Consider the following 24084-nt stretch of genomic DNA (forward strand, 5'->3'; position numbering starts at 1 on the left):
CGATCTTTCTTTTTTCTTTCTTTCTTTCTTCAGAGTTGAAATTAATTCACGACAATAGGGGTTACGTCGCAACGCCACAACAAGTGAAGGCGTGGTTTAACAACCCATTTCCGAGCGTTGTTAAGGTTTCTCTGTTCAGGCCATGACGATGTGGGACAAATATACGAGAGACAGTCTCCGTGACGATGAAGTCCTCCTCTCTTCAGAGAGGAGAGAAGTCTGTGGCGTGCGAAATGACGGGCGAATTATTATGCCACGGAGAGGAAGAAGAGCCGCAAAAGGTGGTGTGTATGGGTGATTGTGTGTGTGGAGGGGGCTGTGTGGACGAACGTGCAGTGTCGGCGGTGAAGGGTGAAGGGGATCTAGGGATGTGGTGGCGCCCCTGATGTTGCTTGGCCCGCTCGGCTTCTCCCTCCCCACGCCCCCACCCCTCGTGCCATAGAATCGCGATTCCTTTCCGTTCAACATACACACTACCGCGATTCCTCCTCTTCCTCCTTTCTGTTTGTTGCAACTTCACCCCATTCCATCATCCCTTAGTTGTCCTCAGCATCACTCTCTTTCTCTTTCTAGTGTAGGTTTAACCTTTTTAGGACGGATTTTTTTTCTTCTTAATAGCCAATAATGTAGTATTGTGGAATATGATTCACTGAGTTTTTGCGAAAAAAGGGAAAATTTGAAAAAGATGGTAACTGAACAGTCGATAATGTAGTATCGTGGAAAATAGTAAATATGCTCAAGTTTTGAGAGAAAAGAAATTAGAAAACGATGGTAACTGAGAATAGCCAATAGTATAGTATTGTGGAATATAATACAGAGATTTTGCGGAAAAAAAAGAGTTAGAAAGAGATGATAACTGAGGTGGGGTGTACATTGGATAAGATAGCAGATAAAGAGTTGTATTTTTGGGAGGAAATGTACAGACACTCGGGATGTGCCGTCAGTTTCGAAAGGGTTGAGGAGATTTAATATCACGCTTAGTCTCGTTATTGTTATTCGTAATTTGATAAAAGATTCTCAGAGGGCGTTGATTGTAAACTATTGTTGGTCTTCACTTTCGTTTATTATGCAACGAAGTGAAGCATCCCAGAACCTCCACTTCGTATACATATGTATGGATATATACCGTGTTTCATAAAGTATCGAACCATTTAAAAATTTCTGATTCTGTTGTAAGTGAATTTAATTAGAAACAAGAGTGTACCTATCGTTAAAGAAAACATGCAAAATAATTCTCTTTTACAAGAAAAATCTGGTTTTTATGTCGTTTCGTAACCACATATTCATTTCATAAATGACTTTTTTTTCAAGGATATCCGGTTATTATGTTAGTTATATTCACGTACAATTTGTATGGACTTAACATAATTGACATACAATTTCAATATTATTATCAAATATAGGTGTACGCTTATTGGAAGTACATTACCGGCTGAAAGTTTAGGATCACTGTGCATTTGCAAGTTACAGAAAGATTTCCAGAAAAAAAGTTAGCAATTTTAAGAATTTTTTAACAAATTTTTTTATCCTTCAAGTCGATCTATAATGAGGCGAATTGCTATTGATCTCCGCATTGGCAGGTGATTCTACAGTTTTGGCCAGCAGCGTATAAATTTTTTCCTAAAATAACGATCTGAAATATTAAAATTTAACAAGCGAAGTAAAAATGAACTTAACGCAGTAATTGAAAAATGTGATTTTAACATTTACATAAAAATGATCGGTTACATGCGATATGATATTAAGAGTTAACAGAATAAAAGTATGTTATAAAGGAAGACGCATCAGCTGTACACTGTTGATAGTATCTTAAACTTTGAAGTATGTTATTAAGATCTACCGCGTTAACTACTGTGTTATTACTTATACACGTGAGAGTTTCTCTTAACAATTATGTTGTACGTTTGGTATATGGAGCTCGCAGTTTGTAATTTCGATATTTTTCGTCTGACTTGTTTCATTCGAGTTACACTTCGATAAACCATGTTCATATTTGTTGTTTGCTTCGCTGTCTTTCAGTGTCATTGTTTTTGGCTTATAACGTTATCACGTATATGCGGTTTCTGATCTTTTTATTTTACTTTGTCCTCATTTATGCATGACTCGCGCAGAAGTATCATTTTCTGTGTTACAATAGTCTCTACTTTTCGTGATTTTATTAACGTTTCAAATTAACAAAGTTTTACAGAGAAATTGTGTTCTCTTCTATACAAATTATCCACAAGTTTCTAGCAAATACTGAATTTAGTTTAAAATCAAATTTTCATGTGATAGGATACTCAAAGCTCGTTTTCATTGTTGAAATTTTTAACAGTGGATATATTGAGAAAAAAAAAAGTAAGTATGCACAATATGGTTGTCTGAAAAAATATTTATTCACACGTATTCATTCACGTCGAATGGCGAATTTATATAACTTGCTTACAGCGCTGGAACAAAATTTTTGTTACGCGTCGCATATTGTGGTCGAATATTATATAAAACGATCGAGATGAACTCTATTATCGCACTTCGTGCATTTATCTTACCCGAGGGTCATCGATGACCCCCACGGTGTAGAAATACGTTCGGTTGTTTTTCCGATTTCCGGATGAAATTATCTACGCGTTCAGCTCTCAGTGATAGAGAAGTTAATGACTCCTTTTCTTCGGGTTCAAGTTTATAATAAAGGAAAGCACGCCATTGGATGGAAAAAAGTTCCGGGAAAAGTGAGCGAGGTAAGGTTATGTAAGATGTGGTAGAACGAAAATGTTCGAATTTTCGGTGGAACGATTGCAAAAATTCCTATGGAAAAAGTGGTAACATATTTCCTTTTGTTTCGTTTCAACGTGACGCATCGCAATATGTGTGTATGTAACAATTATTTTATAAAGAAAATACAATTGTTTACTTTATATTGTCGTTATAACATGAACGATATTGAAAATTTTGTAAATATTATGGTTTATTTTGATTAAAGTAGTTTTATTGATATTAACGTCGCCAGTCACCGATAACCCCCACGGCGCCACTGGCGAACTGTGTGCGGGCAGCGCGCGACAGTCGTACATGCGGACGCCCGCATCGCGCTGAAAGCGACCTTATTATGGCTACCGTTGTATTAGTTCTTTTCAAATATTTACACAAAAGAGATTTTACGAATACGTTCTACCATTGTTTCAGATCCTCGTGTAAACCATTTCTTACTAATTTTCAGTTTTTCGTATGGTTTCGAGGTTAGTTAGAGGTTACGGACTTTCGTAATAACTGTTCCCTTGTTTTCTATCTATGGTTACAGTTAAGTGTAGAATAATTCCGTTAATGCACTTTAAAGCTGATCTGTTATCTCGAAATTTTTTTGTTGTTTAACATCTACTTCTTTACTGTGTTCTTTTAATATTTATATACAAGGTGACATACGGTAAGGAGCAAAGCTGACTGAACGTACATCTGAAATTTTTACATAAATAGAATTACCGTGCACACTCGCCAGCTGATGTTAACGATATTGCGAAATAAAATGCTTTCGAATGCTTTAGAAGGTAAAAGTTAAATAGGACTTGCAAGGACGGTGAAATCACTTTTTGTTTTAATTTTACAGAGTGTACGTTGAGGCCTGAAAGGTCTGTGCTATGTTTTATGTTGTAAAATATACATTTCTTTAACTATACCTTTTATGCTTAGCGTATAGTTGGTGGAAGAGCTATAGCGCGGTCGTAAAATCGAACAGGCGTGAAAAAACATGAAATCCGATCGCCGAAACATCAGGGTCGTACGAAGTCAACTCGACACTGGTTCTTCCATTACAGTACATGTAAAAAAAATTCAATTACCATACAGTTTGGGAAACTTTTAGATTTCGAAGTATCACAGTTGATACAAGAAAAGAATCCAAATCGTAAATTATAGAAACAAAAAAAGGTAGAGATGCGAGTCTATACTGATCTATATAGTCAGGACCGCGAGATTCGGATGGCTTCTGTAAAACGCGTGCGGCCCTGCGTGACGCTAGATCAATTTTCGCTTAACGTCGTGATTTACGACCGCACTATAGCTCTTCCATCAAGCATGTCTTCCTAAATTCGTAGGAAGTACAGATCACAATATTCGTTGCAATTGTAAGTTCGTCAGTGTTCGTGTAGAGGGCGGTGTAGGTCTGTCACGCCAAACGAGGGTCTTCTATTCGTGTTTGAGATTTCGGTGACTAAGTGGTTCGATTACTTGCATTCAACGGTCAATGTTTGCAAGCTCCAGAAGGTCGTCGTGTTAGTTGCTGCTTGTTCGACTTTGTTGAAGGTGGGAATTTCAGAGTTTATTATGAGTATGTAACAAAATTGGATGATTACAAAAAAGAAATAGCAAGGATGCAAAAAATGCATGAGGAAGTGCTCTAGCAGATCCGAAAGACGTCTCAAATTATTTTTTCCACTTTATCTTGCCGTATACAGGGTGAGTCACTTAAGACAAGCCACCTGAATAATTCCTTCAGTTTTGGAGATAGGAAGAAATGCTTGAAACAAAAGTTGCTTAGTTCCGAGATGTATAAAACTTTTTTTCAGGTGGAGGTGTTTAGAAGATTTGAAGGTCACCTTCATTTTTCTTTTTTTTCTTTTTTAAATGTAATCATGTATTTTTGAACATCTACGATTGTAGCCCTCCTCAAGGTGGTTTCAAGGAAGTTCAAAGTCACTCAAGGTCACGAATATAAAAAAGGGGTGAAAAATGAAAATTCATCGTGAATGCTTGTGAAACAGAGTATTCTTGGTTTTTGACGGGAATCAAATTGAATCGATTGAAAATGTAATGTACCTTCCGGTTTTACCCAGGCAACTTGGTTTTGACCGGGTCTTCCCTATTTCTTATTAAGCAAACGCTATTTCCTTTACCACTTCTCGCAACTTTCCTTTTCAGACATACAAATACATGTCCTATGGATTGCATACTGTGTCGTATTATATGGCGTTAAAAGTAGGTTTTTAGTACCTCTTGAACTTTCCTGTAACCGTTCCACCATGATAATTCTAAAATATGAATTACCCTATTTCAATCGAAAATCTACCCAAATCGTTCCAACAACGGTGAAATTTTGATCTTCACCGAACATTATCCACACATTCTGTGCATTTTTCACAAATTCAAAATAAACGTAGTTAACGTTAACCTAAGCAGACCGTCTTACGTTCATCTATATAAAACGTATATTCCAACAGTTTTTTTTCCCCATCAAGCTTCCTGTATCGTTAATTATGCAAGAAAAAAGTTTCACTCCTACAAATGTTACATCGATAATCAAACTCATCCTCCTTTGTTACTCGAAATCGGCATAGTTTCTATTCGAAAAACGCTCTTACGCAGATCGCGCAGATCTCAGGTTGCCGTAATTGCTCATTCACGAGAGTGGCGGTGGATAAAATAGTACGTAGTGGCGTAACGAAAAACAGGTACAAGCTTCTCCGTTTCTGTAATCAAGTTACGGAAATTTCTGAAATGTTCGAAGGGGGATCCCATGGAACGGACGCCTCATGTTCCCTCCACCGATTCGGCGGCCTCTCCTCTACACTGTGTGAATGCACAATTTCAATTTACACGAATACATCATATTCTCGTAGGAGGCGCCGATATACCAGGGCGCTTCCAACAGACATACTTGTGTACCCGGTACAAGTTCCCGAGTTTCGCAAACCAGCCGGTCGTTAACCTTACGCGAAAATGGGTAAGACGGTTCGACTGTGGCAACGTCGCCGCTCTCTATAGGCACCGAAACGTGCGGCGAACGAGTAAGTGCTTTTAAATGTACATTTAAACGTGCTCGCTCGCTCGCGCGCACGCGTGTACATACGCCCCGCCCCCTCACCCCCCACTCCCTCCCATCCGTCAGCCCACTCATACACACCGAGAGGAGGTATACAGTACGTAAGCACGCACCTCTTTTCGGTGCATTTCGTCGTGACATTAATGCAACCAACGATCCATTTCGGTCATTCGGTAGCTCGTGTGTGTTGTTCGCGGGTCTCGCCTTCGAACCAATTTCTCTTCCGAAATATTATTTGTCCGATGATGCACACCACCGAAATTAGAAACTGTACCGCCGTATAAAAAGCGCAGAGAACGCTTTTCGATGCTGCCTCTTCGTTCTTCGAGCATTTATAATTTTCCGTTGTCGAGAATTTTATAGACGATGCTTTTTGCTCAGATACGTACATACGTCATCGATTATTTTCAGTGACACATTTGGTGTTTTTTTTTTTTTTTTTTTTTTTGCGATTTTTAAGTGATAAGCTAGCAGAACCGAGATCTGTTACTTTTTGCGTTAATTTTATTCGTACCAAAATTAGACATTAAATTATGTGAACTGTTTTGTGGAAAAAATTTGAGGAGAAAGTATATTTTTATGTTTGAAGTTTATCTATAGAATGGAGATTTATAACTGTTGATGAGATTTAAACGAGATCACACTGAAACGCTGTGGCACGACTTTAGCTAATTTGTCTTAGGATCGTTCGAAGCGGTTTCCTTGAATCCGTAATAGCGCGTGTTACCCATGCTATCTGAGCGTTGGACTTAACAATATGTAGTTAAATTAACATCTCCGTGAAGCAACCAGCACACATATTTCACGTCATATTCGGAGTTCTTTTCTTCGAAACAATTGCGTTAGGGTTAAGGTCTAGTTCCTCTGTCTCATTAACATCGTCTAATCCTCATATTATCTTTATACTTTAATACTTGTTCTCATAATTACACAGTTAATTGCCCTGTTTCTCCTTGAATTGGTAGTAAATACTTTTCGATACCGAGTTTCTTGTCAGATAACATGTCGTTACGAAATAGCAAATAAAGTGGATAATTGAAAAAATAAAATGAAAAAAAGTAACCTATGTTGTTTGTATCTTCGCTAAAATCACGTTTAAAATTCAAACGCGTACTTCCGTGCGAGATTAATGTAGCATTGTCCACCAGTGGGTCCCGTCACACGGGTGAATCCCCACTGAGAGTCATTAATGAGAGACGGACAAAGCATGGTAAAGAGAATAGACGCACAGCATGCTTGTGTTAGCGACCGATTAGTCATTATCTAAAAAGGAGATAAAAATGTTATACATAGAGCAATCTAATAAAAGATGTTTATCCGTATGTTATCTTTACGGTTCATTCGAACGATTCGTATAATCCAATTATATTTATTTAATAAAACGAATTTATTGGAAAAAAAAAATATACATTTTTATTCGAGAAATCTTCTGTTTTTTTTTGCTTCCGAATTGTATTTTATCTTCATTTGCATCTTTATTCGATGTTAAATTTTTAATTTTGAATAATTTGCTGAGTATATATCGCTGCATACATCCTCTTATTTTGTTGCTTCTATACCTAAATTTACCAGTTTTTTTTTTTTAAACAACTTTACAAAAGCAATTTTTGTTTTGTCCAAAAATTCACGTACGACTGCAGTACGATGAACAGGTGCATTATCATGCAAAAGAAACAGGTTCCCTGCATGATAATGCACCTGCTCGTCGTACCGTGGTCGTATGTAAAGTTTTTGCCAAAAAGTATAAATATCAATGCTTGCGTCCATCTGCCGCATTCACCTGATTTGGCTCTCTCTGTGATTATTTATTATTTTCAAGACTGAAAATTCCAATGAAAGGGACTTGCTACGATGACCTAACCTAACTGTATAAGCAGTCGTGACAAGAGTACTCAAGGCGATTCTCAAAGCAGATCTTCAGAAATCTATTCATTCATTGGTTCAACATGCTCAGCATTGCGATAAATATACGTTTAAATGCCTCATATGATTGTACAGGTCGGCCAAACGAACGTGAAGGTTCAGGGAGGAGATAGGGTGAAGAAGTGGGAGATGGAGAACAGCCAATCACGATAGAGTAAGGCTATCTCACACTTACTCTTCTATGAGTAACGATAGGCGACGATCGCGCCTCGCGTGAGCAGTGGGTAACAGATAAATCACGTACCGCTTTTCGAGGCGCTGTAGTGGCATGCTTTCTTTCCATTTCTGTCAGAATTTTTTCGGGTTTATAAGCTTTATAATTTTTTTAAAGCGCAGAAAAGTATTCTTATTATTCCGGAATAACCAAAAAATGTTTGCTTCTCACTTCTTAAAATCTTTCCTGTAAATCCTCTGCAATAAATGTTTACTGTATTCGAATCTTTTGCAAATTAACGTCCTAGGTGGTATTAAATGTTTGTCTTGTGCGTCGATCCAGGTAGAAAAACAGGACAGGCAGATAATCTTTTCACTTTTCTATTGTTTTACCAACGTGCTACATTATCGACAGCAGATTGAAGACCATCTGTGCACAAGCGGAGACAGTCTATGACCGTAGAGTAGTGGGGATGGTCCGCCCGCCTGTTTTCCACTTATTTGCACACGCATGCGCGTCAGAACCTTCTGGTTCGCTTGGTCGACCTGTAGTTAATGTATTTATATAAACGGTTTATTAATTTTCTATTGTAACAGTGACGAAACTTGTTAAAGTTGAACTACAAATATGATTTAACCTTTCGTAGTAAAAAAAATGCGCATATTGAACATGGATGAATTATTGTTTTATAGGATTCCACAGACAATTTTGCGATTCAAATTACGTTGAACGTAATCGGATGTTACCGTATTAAATCGACATCTTTTGTCTCGTAAGCTTGTCGTAGTATAGTACAAAATATTTCGTACAATTACTATGTTGTATTGTATTGTATAAAAAGCTATTCTAATATTGACGGCTGACCGTAAAATGGTACAAGCGCTTTCTAGGAAACAATTAGATATAGAAGTACAATTTTTTCCTGATACCTATTTTTTGAATTCTATATTCTGATAGTAACCCCCGCTCCGCCCTTTATACAACGAAAGGGTACGTTAATTTTTCCATTTTATGAAGGTCTACTTGAAAAAATAAAAACCAGAAAAAAACAATATTTGTTGTAAGTGTTTCTTACAACCCACGCATAATTTAACCCTAGGAACGGTCACGCCTATCTATATCACCCGAGAGGTCAGGGACGAGCACGGCGCTCCACCTTTGTATTTTTATCTTTACTAATTTTTTTTTAAGGACTTGGCGTAAATTACTTTTTTCGACCAGTGGTAGCAATAAACGTAAACATTAACTGTATATTTTTAGCTAAGCTAGAATAAAATGATTTTATTGTTGTTTTCAGCATTAGCAGCATTTTTTCAATAGAACTTGGAAAAAGCTTTTAGATAATCGCTGCAAAGGAACTTAATAGCATATGAACATTTTCACATAGTTTTTCTGATCTTCTTCTTAGAGCAGTTACTTTTCCTAAGCGAGTCCTAATTCGTGTCGTGAGAGAAGTTTTTTATAGTTCTGAAAACAGGTTCCCTATTTTAGAAGTGAAATTCGAAGGCTTCCACTGCTGAATATTTCAAAAATGATGGTCTCGTGTACGTACCTCTCAATCGGTATTGCAATTGAAGATAATTTTACTGCTTATTCCTGTCACGTTTAATAGACAATAAAAAAAATTGTTAACGGTCACATATGAGTAATCCTAGTAACGGAATATTCTGCTTTTATCTTATTAACATCCACTTCACTCTTTGTAAGATTGTAGAATGTAATAACTTCGGGTTTGTTTTTTCCACTTGCTATGCTATCGATTACGTCATCGTTATGCATACTGAAGATTACTCTAATGGTTTTGTTTTTCTTAGATACATATGGAGCAACCATAAACGTATTCATTGAGTTGAAACAATACATATTCGCACATACTTAAATTTCACGAATAAAGTGCAATATCACTTTGAAACTTACATAAAAATCACGAAGGTAACGTGTGTAAATTTTTTAAAAGCGATCTTTCCGAAGTTTATGACGATACAAGCCAACGGCGTTGTGTATATGTCATCGAAAACATCAGACGCTGAACGGTTTTTAACTATTCTACACCATACTCGCTTTATTCATAAATAAGGTTCTGTTAACCTTCAAATCTTCATGTTGATCGAATAGAGATCGACGTAAAAATAAAACCGTCAAAATTCAAAACGTGCTCTATGTAATTCCTCGTCTACCCACTTTCTGCGCCAACCTTCCCGGCACCACGTGCGCAGTAGAAGTAGCTAAGTCACTTGGACCAATCACTGCTCGCCACGTCATTCGTGACAATACATGTTTAGATGTGTGGTCGCTACCCCCTCCAACGAAAAAGCGACGTTGCTTGAGTTTGACAGAGAAGCAGTTAGTTCTGGGCAGATCTAGTTGTATAGAAAATTGATTGGCTTTCGGTGGAAGTTAATTGCTTCGCATTTTGCTATGAAGATCGGGTGATGATGACAATGATTACCCTAAGTTGTTATCAATAAGGAAAGCTAGTATAAGTCTGTAAATACTGGCGCGTTTGACGTCAATGATGAAATCATTCTCATATCGTTTTATGATTAGACTGTTTTATGAATGAACTGAAGTTGATGTAAAAATAGCGTTTATCCCAGAGAGCATGTTAACAACAATCTTCTTGGAACGAGGATGTCCGTCTGCAACTAAAGATTGAAGATTTAACTTATGCATGTTCTTCAGAGAAACTTTTTTAATATAAACATAAACACTGCCTTCGATGATAAACCTATTAATTTATCCTTTAACATTTCCGGTTACTTCTTCGTAGATTTATATCTCATTAAGTATTCACACCATATTTATAGAACACTTTTTTCTTCATGTTACCTCCGTAATCCCCCTTGCGTACCGATTTAATTTCAAGAAAGTTTCCACATAAATTCGAATTAATTTTTCTCAACAGGTTCCAATACACCGCGCTCACAAATAATTCATCGCGTTTCTTTTCATAATTCATTCATTTACATAAAAGAAATGGTGTAGTATTATAGGCCACTATAAGTCACGAAAAAATATACATATACAGGGTGTCTTTCTTAACTGGACACGGAAGAAAGAAAATGAGGCTATCGAAAAAATGTTTTTACAGAAATTGTTTGATATGATGTTGCATTTTATGTGTTGTATAAATAATTCTTTCCACGGGTGAAGTAGTGGGGAAGATTTCAAGGTCAAATTTATTGTTTTAAATGAAACAAAATGATTTTTTTCGAATTTAAATAATATTTCATTGAAGTATTTGTAATGCATCAATTAACGAAGTCGTAGTATATTTTGAGGTTATGTTGTATCTTACGTAAGTGTACAATATGTGCTTGAATAGCAAGAGTTGCGTCAAATCAAAGGTCAATGGTATCTTGATCTATCGAATTGCGATGTAAAATTGTAAATTGGTTTTAAGTTTATCAACAATCAACAGTTAATACCGAAAATATCACATTGACGTTTCGTAACGTTGAATTTGATTGCGTATGTAATTCAGCGTGCAGCGAGAAACTGAACCGACCGGCATTTACATTTATAAAATTTTAATTTGTGAGTCACAAGTGATTACGTGGCCTTTGATCGACTTTCACCTGTCTTACGTTACGTAACAAACTGTTAAGGTACTTTATAATTATTATTAATGTTTAGAGAAATGTCATGGTTACGAAAATCTTGACCGTGCTGATATCACGTCTCAGAACTCGTTTGTTGTGTCATCAAAAATCCACCAGCTTAGTAATCACGATAAATTAATCTCTTTGATAACGTTTTTCTTTTTAACTGTCGTATAACATTTCAATTTGTGCTCGTTTCAGTGCTGCTTAATGAAAAAAAATAAGCTCTAGTACAGTCTTAGAAAAAGTATGTAGTACTATTAAAAAAAAAAAAAAAAAAAAAAAACTCAAGGTCATCTTGATATCTCGATAAATAGAGATTCAAAATCTAAAATGTCTCCGTTTAACGATCCCAATCCAACTCACATATTTGATGAAAAACATTTTTTGCAAAAGTCAATAAATAATAAGTTACTTCAGAAGGCAGTTGTTATTGACTCAACCAATATGTACATACATATGTATATTCTGATATATATATGTTTCACGGATGAATTTTTTTTAAATTTGAAAAAAAAAGTATATTTAATTATCTTAAACACATGTAAAAGCAATAATCTTCAAAATTGTATTACTTTTTAATTTACACTTATACTTATCTGTACAGTTGAGTCTGCAACTAATATAGGTAAATAATTCATAAATTAAATTTTACTTATCGTAACTATTGTTTGTAACTTGTATATTTAAGGGATAAGGTATCCGAAATAATTCTGAAATTTTTCGCTTAAGAATGAACTTAAGTTTGAATGAAATTATTTTTTTTTTCTAGATGTTCAAACAAATTTTATTGGAAATGATTGATTTCTAATTGTTTGTGTCATTTTACACGAAGAAGATCAACGATAAATGTTTGACTTTCTGAGAATCAATTTTGCTTTAATTGGACAAGCAAAATCATTCCTGTAATCGTTCCAACGAATATAAGAGCCACACGACCCCTACCATCACTATGCCGGTTCCCCCACCAATCAGCTGGCCGGCCACCGCTCCATGTATAGTGTTCACAGTTTGTAGCGTTTGAAATAACTACTAAATGGTAGTTGATACGAAAAAAAAAATGTAAACACATTTTTGCTTTTCATGTAGAATATAACAATGCAAAGCAAAGATTTTTCGTTAAAATTTTTCGAGGTCATTTCAAGGTTAAGTTAGGTTTTGCATTTTTAAATAGAACGTTATATTTTTATTTCAGTTAGTGAGAAGAAAAGAATGAATTTAAAATACTACATTCAAGAGTCTTTTAATCGATCCAATGTCGCGTTGAAACGGTTAAGGATGAAGTTTTTTGTCCTTTTACTCTCTTTGTTTGCCTAGTTGAGAATTTTATTAGATTTGTTACTGTCGTACTTTCAACTCTAGTGTCCTATTATTTTTTCAAATTCCCAGAAAAGAATGTATGTAAACAGCCGTTGACCTTCTTCCATGTTATTAAGGAAGGGATAATTTCTATGTTTATGCGTGTATATACAATTTTGCTATATTGCATTAGATTTGAGGAACACTAAAAATCCTCAGGTGTCTTATTAGTAACTTACTGACTTAATTAATACAGAGGGCGTGGAAGTTTTGTTTACGGGATATTTTATCTCTTTTTCGCAGGAATAAGAATGAAGCAATGTGAATCACTGAAGAATATCCTGTGGGGATCACTACTTTTTCTACAGGATTGATGACCATGTGCACATCAAAAAACGCAGACAATGATTCCCCAACGTTTCCAGAACTTCCCTTTCCTTTAACAATGTCCTTCATCGAGAACTGTATTTACAGAGGCGAAGGGAATGCTAACGTCGTTATAGCACTGCCACAAGTAAGTAATAAACCTCTTCCTCTACTTGTTGGAGAATACGTTATCGATGTCTTCTTTGTTAGGTGTTTCCTTCGAACAGTTCGCACCAAGCATTACATTTTTTCAAGGCTTTTGAATAATTGAATTTCAAAGTACATACGAACGAGTAAAGAAAATATGTCAGTCTTTTGTAATGAAACTTTACATTTCGACATACCAGCACAGCAAAAATTTCACAAAATAAAATATGTAAATGATTGCAGCAAACAAACAACAAGAATTTATTGACAAAATATGATATCATTCTTTGTTTTCCAAAACGCCAGTTCTTACTTCATTCGTTGATATACGCTAACCTTAGTCTAAATGTCAAGGATATGAAATACATTTCTTTATTATTTGTCGGTAACGAAGAAAACAATATATTCTTGCTGTTTCTTGACAACGTTGATTTTGTATATTATGTAACCTAGAAACTGCCAATTAAAATTTATTAAGTAATTTATATTGATGAACACCGTTAACATACGGTACATGAATGTTTTCCAAACGGGTTGTCCATTTCAAACTTGTGAGTGTATGTATCACGATAATTTCGCGCATGCAACGTTACTAACCTAACCTAATCTAACCACGTGATCTGATTACATTGAAATTTCAACAGTATTTGTTTCTGTAGCCAATACCCTTCTCGGTTATATACGATTCTGATTGTAAGATTGGAATTGGATAGATGGATGACTTCCTTTAACATTCAACGTTCAAATTTAAATCAGAACGCACAATCTGTTGTGAAAAAACGGAACCATTTTATGCAGTCATTTTTCTTCTTCTTTTATTTTTATATAAAGAAACATCGATGTGAACAATTTAAGGTCATTTTACAGGAAAAATTTTTTTTAAGTATCTATTCTACTACTGCCTATAATTTTGATATTACAATTTTGACTGTAATTATTTCTTACGGATAAATTGAAAAAGGAAAAAAATCACATGTATCGGGAATCAAACCTCGACTTTCCGCGTGTTAGATCAGCACGCTACTTTTAGCCCGTCTTTCCAAGAAGCGTCACTTCCCAGACGCGTATTAGACGCGACATTGCTTGCTTATACGTTTCCGTACAGAGGGCAATGTAAAACAATGTATGCCCGTCCACGAAGCATCGTCACGCTTTCGTCGTGATCTTCATTCGTCATGACGCTCAGCGTATGACATTGCTGGACACAAGGCATACATTGCTGCATGTGTTCCTTCTGGTGTCGCGTTTTTTTAAATGTACAGGGTGTCTCATTTAAATCCATCCCCGCGAATATCTTCGAAAGTATTCATGATACTAATAAATGTTTCAGATAAGAGTTGAATAGCTTCGACGGGGATATAATTTGTTCTGTTTGTTTCTTTTTGTTGGTGGACGCATAGAGGACATATGAAGGTCAAATTTGTTTTTTTATATGGAATTAATGTTTCTTAGTACATTAACTGATGCAGCTTTTTCCGTGTTTGAAAATGCATATGAACGACGAATGTAAACGCGACTAATTTTTTTTGGAAAACAAATCAGCTCGTGTAAACGTACCGAGTAAAGTTTTAATAGAATATTGTCATTTTTTCTGCGACATTTTTCTCGGTAAAGTGTAACATTCGTGCGAATATTACGTGCATTCACGGCGATGCATAGATGCACAATAAAAGGAAGTAGCTACGTATGTACGTACATGCATAGATAATTAAAAGAGATGTAAATGACGTATGAGAAACTAGTAAACACGTCAGCCGATATATCGATTGAAAGTTTATAAAAAACGACAAGCACCTGAAATGTTCACATGGATGCCACAAAATCAGTTGTTCTAGATTTTATTTTTGCTCGGGTGTATTGACATCGCTTACCTACATCAACTTTTTAATCGATAACGCGAAACCGACTTACCGCTGAATTTTTCTTCAACTAGTTTACCGTTAAATCTGTTTGCTGATTCTGAAAGATAGAAATACAAATTTACCGATGTTCAGAAGTTTGGTCGCATTACACGTCACTGCATTGTTGCCAAGTTGTCTAATATCCTTCCTAGGATGTGTTAATTTCCATGAAGATTTACGTTATACAGAACGGAAGGTGTTGAATTGTAACTTTTACCAGTGCTATTCCTGTCTTATATCATAGTAACCGCAAGTTCGTTACTATTCTTTTTATATTTCGCATTTTTTTTTCAACTTCTTAACAAAACTTCAAACGACCTATGTTTATATAACATTTCTTTCTTATACCCATAGAACATTCTGACAAAGTTTGATCGTAAAAAAATTGGGACACCCCGTATATAGTAATAGGAGGCTTGGCTAGGACTAGTGAGAAAGGTTAACGTTAGTTCGTCCCTCTGGCGGTGGTGTGTAGGAGGTACCGCCACGATATTATTAAATTATCCATACACGTTTAAAATCTAAAATAAATACATATAATGTCATACGTCTAAATTAAACGTGAATTTAACGTTAAACAAGATGGCAATTTGCGTCATGAATTCCTAAAATATTTTTACAAAGGTTAGGTTATCATTGAAGCGTATTAACAAGGAAAAATGCAAGTATAAAGTAATGTTAATAAAATTAAGTAAAAATAATACTCCGTTAGAACAATTTTAGACTACTTTGGGCTGGCTTTTATAGCGGCCGTGAGTTTTTATACTATAATCGTTCATAGTGAAGCGAACAACCGCGAGTTACTCATCAAACCCGCCCGCTTGACTGCTTGCCCGGCGTGTACAATCGAACTTGCAAGCGTTTAGCCTATGTCTCGGTGCAGACGAGCGATGCGACGTTGTTGTGGTTTCACAGTGGTGGCGCTGAGCGATTCCGGCAGGTTTATATTTCTCGTAGCGGAATCGCACGCTCTTGTGTACATTGTGTCATTAGAAATGTAAAGCTGCCGAATCGCGTAGCGTCACCGTTGCGAGATGTCGTTGCGATTTCGCACTGGTGACGCTGTCTCGATTCGGCAGGTTTATATTTCAAATGATGCAATGCACACAAGAGCGTGCGATCCGGCTACGATGTCGCAAGTCACCAACGAAAGCGCAACGATCGCACGACATTTGTCGATTCGCACGACTGTCGCGCCGGCGATACGGAATCGCAACGAGTCGACAGGACATTGCAATCATTGCTGGCGTGCACACGGACGATTCTATCGCAACCACTATTACGATTGATTCTATAGACATTGAAATTTTTATTGAACCCAGCCCGGAAGTGTCCCGAAATACAGGATGTGTCAGTAGAAACGTATCATGATAAAAATAAAGAAAGGTTAGGCATGGGTTAATGTGTGCAAAATATTTTATAAGTGTCAGGGCCTAAGAAGTATAATATTAGAAACATTTTTTTGTATTTTTAACAATTGTACGTTGCTGGTGAAAGTTTACAATCATTTTAACATTTGTAGCATTTTCTAATGAAATCTAATTCGTTGTAAATGCACCATGAAAAAATGAACCCAGTAACTTTTGTTATTTTCTTCCAGAATATAGGTTATGTAACAAATAGTTCATTATTTATGTGGTCACACAAAGTAGTAGAAAATTATTTGAAAATTTATTTAAATAACAAAACTGTTACAGAATTTGCATTTTTTAAATGTTTACAATAATTATAAAGTACAGAGGGAAAAGAATGATTACGTGTATCGTGAATTTTCATTTACTACTAGATACTGTGTATGAGCGTATGAATAAATAGTCTGACAAATACCTGCGTACTGTATTGGTTTAATGAAAACTCTCGGAAGAGACTATAACCCGATTCATAACCAGAAATCAATAATTCCTTTTAGATTACAATGGTGAGCCCACTGAATCTGAAATTCATGTCCTTTTGTACGTCGATAATTAGAATAAAACATTGTGGAGACAGGGCGGTATTCTGTGCGGGGATCTCCCTACTGTAACGTAGGGGAGCTGTAGTCTAGACATAGCACGTTTCAGTAGCCCGGAAGGGTCCGTACGTAACAAATTGTTTTACGTTTACACAATGGTGTATCACTATGGTAAGGTATCAAAAGGAAGTATTATCTTGAAATAGAGCTTAAATACGGCGTTTGAAATGGTTACGTATCGGCTTCCTTTATTCAATTGTCTAGAATTTTAACATTGATTATAATGAAAACCGTTCGAGATACAAAGCTGAAATATTACATAATTTATGTTTCTCAGTTGTTCGTTGTCAATTTCTGCAAATATAAATGTTTATAAAATTTATTTTAAATGTTTCCTTTTCACGTTGTATGTGAACACTGATATGCATATAATATACGTATGTATATATTACTAATTTGACAAATTTATTAGTGCAATATTTTAGTAATTTATTAAATTATTACTTGTTTAAAAAATCTTGTACTTGTTGTGTTCAGATCAGCTATAAAATGTTTAAAAACAGCGTTTTATAAATTTATCGATCATATATTCGAAAGTTAGCATTCCTTTTCGTTATATCTTCGTCCCCATATGTTTTAGGAGCACCAAGTAATTCGATTCCGGAAGTCGCTGCCGGACAATGTTTCACCAGATGGCGGCAAACAACGAGCCGAACGTGAAGTGGAATTCGTGAGATTCGTGGCTTCCTCTTTTTTGGGGCAGTACACGCAAATTCCTGAGATTCTTCGTCATGATATGAAAGATATTACCCGACTTATGGAAGTCATTCAACCTCTTCGACCAGGTAACACGCTTATAACCTAAAATTCTCATGTGAAATCATACACAGACATTTTCCAAGATTTTCGAAATTCTTCTTTACTACAGGCCGAAATCTTTTTGAAGATTTTATTTGAATAAAAAAATATACAGAAAAATTATCTAGCGGTTTGAATAAGATTTATCCTGAGTTATGCTGATGTGAGATATATCGATGTGACACTATGTTTCGCTGACATTTTTCTATGCTAACGTAGTAATTACATACAGCCATTACGCAATACTTTTGATAGCACAGGCGGACGCAAAATTTTGTGCACGCATGATTAACTGCATTTAAATTCAACCATAATTGCAGTGACCGTAAATTGTAGAACATATATATGATAAAGATGTTATAATTATAATTTTCTGTTGCATAATTTAGGGCCATGTAAGAATTAGTACTGAAGTTAACCACGTATAATAGGTATAATTATTATACTGAATACATGAAAATTTTCAAGTTCGTTGTATTAATTGACATGGTACTGACAGAATGTTCGCTTTTTATGTAAAATTAAGAGTACACAATGTCTGTACGCTCGAAAAGGTACATAAACGCAGATGTCTGTCGGTAGTATCGTTTCTCGTGAAAACGACAGGTGTTGGGTTGCGGTAACTAGCCTCGGATCCTCATATTTTTTCAACTTTCGTTGATTGCTCAGGTAGTGTGCCTTTCTTTCTGCTCGTCCACCTGCTGGTTGCATCTTTCCCATCCAAAGAAAAATGCGCAGCTTATACGCGTACATACCTTCCAGTAATTTGAGATTCTTCTGGCACCTGTGAAATCTTATATGACGCTTTTTAACATTAGTTTTAGCTATAAAATTCAAGTGTTCCTTCATTCGAACTAGTTTCATACTCTGATATAAATTACGATGAATCCTTGGACACCAACATTTCAGTTATTTTCACCGCAGATCGTTTCGCCATTTATATTATTAATTTCGTCATAATATTTTTGCCAGCGCTTTGTTTGATTATTAGTGTCCGAATATTTTTCGGAGTAACTGGTATTATTGTGCTACGTATTCCAGCCATTACGTTGAATTCATTAGTGATAAGGATCACCGGTTCGCCCCCCTCGACACATGTTCAATCACAATAATAATACCTACCATTGCGCTGCATCGTAAAGTATGGTTTGCAGCCTACGATGTTAGAACGGAGAGCGTGAAATGGACGTGTCCTAATACGGATATTGATACCTAAACGAAATCACGATTTTTACTAGATAAATCCGTATCACATGCATGACATTTTGTAATAAAATTTTCCAGGTAGAAATACTTGAAATTATATAATAGTGTACATGAGATACGAAACTTTTATTAACTTTATTCCGTGAATTATCCAACATATGATAATACTGTAGAAGCTGTGGAAAAATTGTAGGGGGGAACACAACGAGAATCGAACCCACGACCTCTAGGCTGGCAAGCCGGGACTACACCAACTACACTAACGCGCCCTCTGTCTTTTTTCTCGTTCTGGCTCTTGTAGTTTGGAATGGAGGCCCGATCCCCGATCTCACAATACATAGTTAAGTGGCCGGTCGAGTGTTAATACTCACTTATGAAATTTATGTTAACGTTCGGGTATTATATAACTCAATTATTGCTATTTAGGGAAATTGTTAATGTAACGAGTTTCATGTTATATCGATATTAAGCTTGTATTAAGGTAGAAAATTGACATTTTAAAATAATCGGCATTAATTATTTAACATTAACAAAGGAATGAACATTGCCTTATATTTATATAGCCGCTGTCGTTCCTAAAAAAAGACATATCAACGTGACAGAACGGAAATAGACATAAAAATGAATTCAACAAAAATTTACGACATGCATTTTATGGAGGCTATTCATTGTCGGCCCACACAGTAGCTACAGCTGCACGCACTCGATAGGATGATGACGTCGCTAGACACTCTCAAGAAGACATTAAGCTAGCTTTACACTCGTTCATGCCTCCAAGGAAGCGTTCACACGTTCTACGGAAAAACACACGTGCGATCAATCACTCCTACGAAAAGGGCACGACTCCAGGGCAACATCCGTCGAGTTCTCCTTCGGGAAAACTGTACGGTCTATTGAGTCACCTTTTTCACCAGACGAGGTCACTTAAATACCGTTTTCTCGCAGTCTATCTTTTTTTTTTACTGAAGAATTAATTGCCCGCCCGAAAGTTCAAGATATCGGATACCGTTAATGTAAGAAACATTGACTGGTGCTTTATCTTATATTACTCTTGCAATATTAATAAACATTAAAAATTTGTCTGGAAATTTTCAAGCATAAATTTTATCTGCCATTTTCCGGTCCACGTTGCTTTTGCTTCTACTCTGTACATTTTCTACATAACCTCTTTTTTAACCTTACAAAAAATTAAGTGAAATTCATCTCGGATGCTGTTTATAATAATCACATTATTCATAGAACCTGTATGTAAATAAAGAGACTACATTACAAAAAGATCGATAATTTAGGTTCTTTTCGAAAAAAATACGCTATGTTTTCATATCTCTTGCACATTTATTAAACTTTTAAATTTCTTTGTTAAACATGAGTAATAAGTAAAAAAAAAAACTCCTAACCTAAATTTAATTAATACGATATACTTTGGTTAACAAATGAAATGAACTGTAATAAAATTTTTCTGGGTGTAATTGTTGATATTAATCGATACTAAAAGTATTAAAACTTGTATTAAATCTGTAGGTTGGTGGAAAAATTTATTGAATGAACTTGTTAATAAAATATGATCATGACTTTACAATTTGTAAGACAAGTCGTATTGGAAAAGTTTATTACTCGATGGGAAGTTGTATCTTGAAACTTGCACGATGCACGAGAAACCTGCTTCTGTGAGAACGCGTCAAGCTAACAGGAAGAAACTAGAACGCTATAAGAAACCATTCGCGGAGAATGGAAACTGCTCGAGTTACGAAGAACACACTTTATACAGGAAGCCCGAATAGGTTCCCCTTAACACTATGACGACCGCTGACACTACTGTGGCGTCATGTGAATTTTAGCGGTTAGCGGCCGTTGACGCCACACTGTCGTAAATTCTTTTATCGCCTTTATAAAAATTAGTTTAAATATATGTGTTTGTTTATACATCATTTATTTACATTCTTGTTTATTTATTTATTTAGTACTTCTATCTTCTTACTTTTTACAAATTCAGAATTTCTGAATCTTTTTGCATCATACATAGCAAATATCAGATTTTGTAAATTCTTGACAGAAATTGTCGAACCCTGGTGAAAGTTATTCTCGAAAGTAGACGGTCGTCGTAGAGGTAACGAATGATATAAGACTTCATTCCGGCTTCATTTTTCGATACTTCTTTGTTGAATATTTTAAACAACAATTATTAATTATTACGCGTTTAAATATAAAAACAATAATGATTAATTATTACGCGTTTAAATAAAAAATTGAATATACCATTAAAAAAAAATAAAAATCTTCTATACGTCTCCATCTGTAAACAAACTATTGCCACTGTTGTCCTTCACGCAACCGTACTACTTTTGTAAATAATGTTTTTGCCTATTACTTGAAATAAGATACATACAAGATGTTTGAGGTGGACATCGTTAGTGGGACACCCTGTATTTACCTTTACATTTTATCTCGTTGTTTCCTACTTCAGTTTCTCTATCGTAATCGAGTTGAATTGAAGACTATCGATGCGCTTAGATTTTAGACTGTTTCATTGCCAGAAAGTTTTCGGCTTCGTGAAATGATTCATTTAAAAGCAAGCCGCAGACACGGCGGTGTTATCAGTAAAGCGATATTGCGCACTCACGATACGAGCGTATCGATTTCCTGTCTCGGAACATTCATGGCGAGTAACTGGTGTTATTACCTGTACGTGGAAATGACAAAAAGCGTTTAATCATTATGATATCGGTAATCTCAACGTCAAGATAATCATCTAAATCATCTGCAAGCCATTTCTACAATTCGCCCATTCAACTGATTAAATACATTTATGCAATTCAATCGTTTCACAATTTAATATAACTTACAAATTCAAAAAATCCAACGTTACAGTGGACGAATAATTTCATTGTGAAATATACTGCGTTCATCCTCGCTTAAGTGTACTAGTATATCTTCCACCATTATTTCGGTAGAAAATCATCTTTGTAGGCTATATTAGCTTTGTAGCTGGAAGGGGAAAACTTTATGGAACGCGAGAGTGAGAACCAAACGAAAAGATATAGGAGTTATAATTTTATTTTTATTTTTACTTGGCCACGCAATCCCCAGCGTCTTCATGTCAACTTGTTCGAAGCATCGCTGAATATTGACTAACTGCACGACCACACGCACACCAACGACAGTAGCTGAAATTTTCTGAGTCTTTCGAGGAACTCAGAACATTCAGGAATAAGCTTTTTTGCTTTTTCTCTTCTTAAAGAACCTGCATTGTAGAATAAATTACATATTAGTCACTGCATATTTATTTTCTTCAATCAGAAGAAAACCTGCGCAGTCACGTAAAATTATTTCTGAAACATATGGAGATGATTTTTTATCTGAACGCATGTGTCGGAGATGATTTCGACATTTTCAAAGAAAACGTCAGATTATTCTGTTGCATGACAATGCCCAGGCCACATGTTGCTTATCATACTCGACAAACCATATTGGAACTTGGGTGGGAAATTCTACAGCTTATTCTCTCGATATTGCACCGTCGGATTTTCACTTATTTAGATCGATGCAACGTAGTTTTTTCTGGAAAAATGTTTCGAAATGACATACAAAAATAGATGGATGATTTTATCAACGTGAAAAGGGAATCGTTTTACCGTCACGGAATTCAACTTTTGGCCGAGAGATGGCAGAAGGTTATACATAATGAAGGAAATTATTTTGATTATGTAACATCATACGACTTCGAAATTATTAATAAAGATACTCGACGTACAAACGGTTACTACTTTTGTATACACGTAATAATTACGTTCCCGGAACAGGAACACCTATCATCGATGTTTCCTGTTCAGTTTAAGTCTACGTAGCGTAATACGCGTTTTGCTGCTTTCCAGTGATCCATTCCTGGCTCTGCACAAAATCGGCTCAGCATTCAGCATACATATGTACTTGATGTGAACGCCAAATCGGGTCGCGTTTCGTTTACGAGATATATTCGGCCACCAATCTGAAGAAGTTTCTTCTTCATTTCTTTTTCTTCTTGCTTGCTTTTCGGTCTCATTTTTTTTTTTTATTCAGGTTGGTATTTGATTCTATCGGAGTGGATACCGGTTTCGAGATTTTCATCCCAATGTCGTTGATTTGATTTCACTTTTCTCGTGAGCCCTTTTGTTTCTACAGAGATTCCTATAATGTAGCTCACGAGACCGAGAGCGCGCATTTTGAATTTACTACACAGCAAACTCTGGATTTTCTTAATTTTCCACTGCATAGTGCTGATAGTAAAAGAATTTCGTTTTCCTTATTGATGCTTGTGTAAACACACGGATCTATTTGAGTATTTATAAAATCTATACTTGTTAGATGTCCATTTAACTTTTTATAGCCAGCTCTTCCGGTCTGTTGTAAACCGTATAATGGTTTCTTCAACAGGCACACTTTGTCCTCTACTACTGGAGTCGTGAACATTTCGAATTGCTGCATGTACATTTTTTCCAATAAATCTTCTTGAATGTATACAGTTACTGCGTCAATATGACTAACTCCCATCTTTTTTTTTATTTACTCACTAGATAAGAATATAAGGCTTTCTATCAATAAAATTTTTTCTAAAATTTTTTTCTCTGTTTTCAGATAAACGCCGCAATAAGGAAATCACAGAGACATACGCCACAAAATTTCCAGATTACACATTTCTTCGAACAAAATACGATTCCACTCTTTTCCGAAGCAACGATACATATTGCGTTGAAATTAAACCAAAACAAGGCTATTTGAGAGACATTGATTGGAAATTTCAAAAGTGTCCTTATTGTCTGACACAATATTATAAGGTAACAGAAATGCTAAATGTTCGTTATTAAATATCGATAATAATTAAAAAAAAGAGAAATTAATAAAATGTAACA

The 24084-nt window shown here is 35.6% G+C and overlaps 1 protein-coding gene across 1 annotated transcript in view; it reads left to right on the forward strand.

Annotated features, from left to right (window-relative positions):
• Positions 1-24084, forward strand: part of LOC108574639 (inositol-pentakisphosphate 2-kinase) — a 60316-nt gene that overhangs the window by 32339 nt on the left and 3893 nt on the right. The window contains 3 exon segments of the mRNA XM_017937265.1: positions 13073-13283; positions 17775-17979; positions 23810-24009. Coding sequence (XP_017792754.1) covers positions 13143-13283; positions 17775-17979; positions 23810-24009 — 546 coding nt within the window. The 5' untranslated portion in view covers positions 13073-13142.

This window comes from Habropoda laboriosa, unplaced genomic scaffold (assembly GCF_001263275.1).
Source record: "Habropoda laboriosa isolate 0110345459 unplaced genomic scaffold, ASM126327v1 scaffold175, whole genome shotgun sequence".
Taxonomy (NCBI): domain Eukaryota; kingdom Metazoa; phylum Arthropoda; class Insecta; order Hymenoptera; family Apidae; genus Habropoda; species Habropoda laboriosa.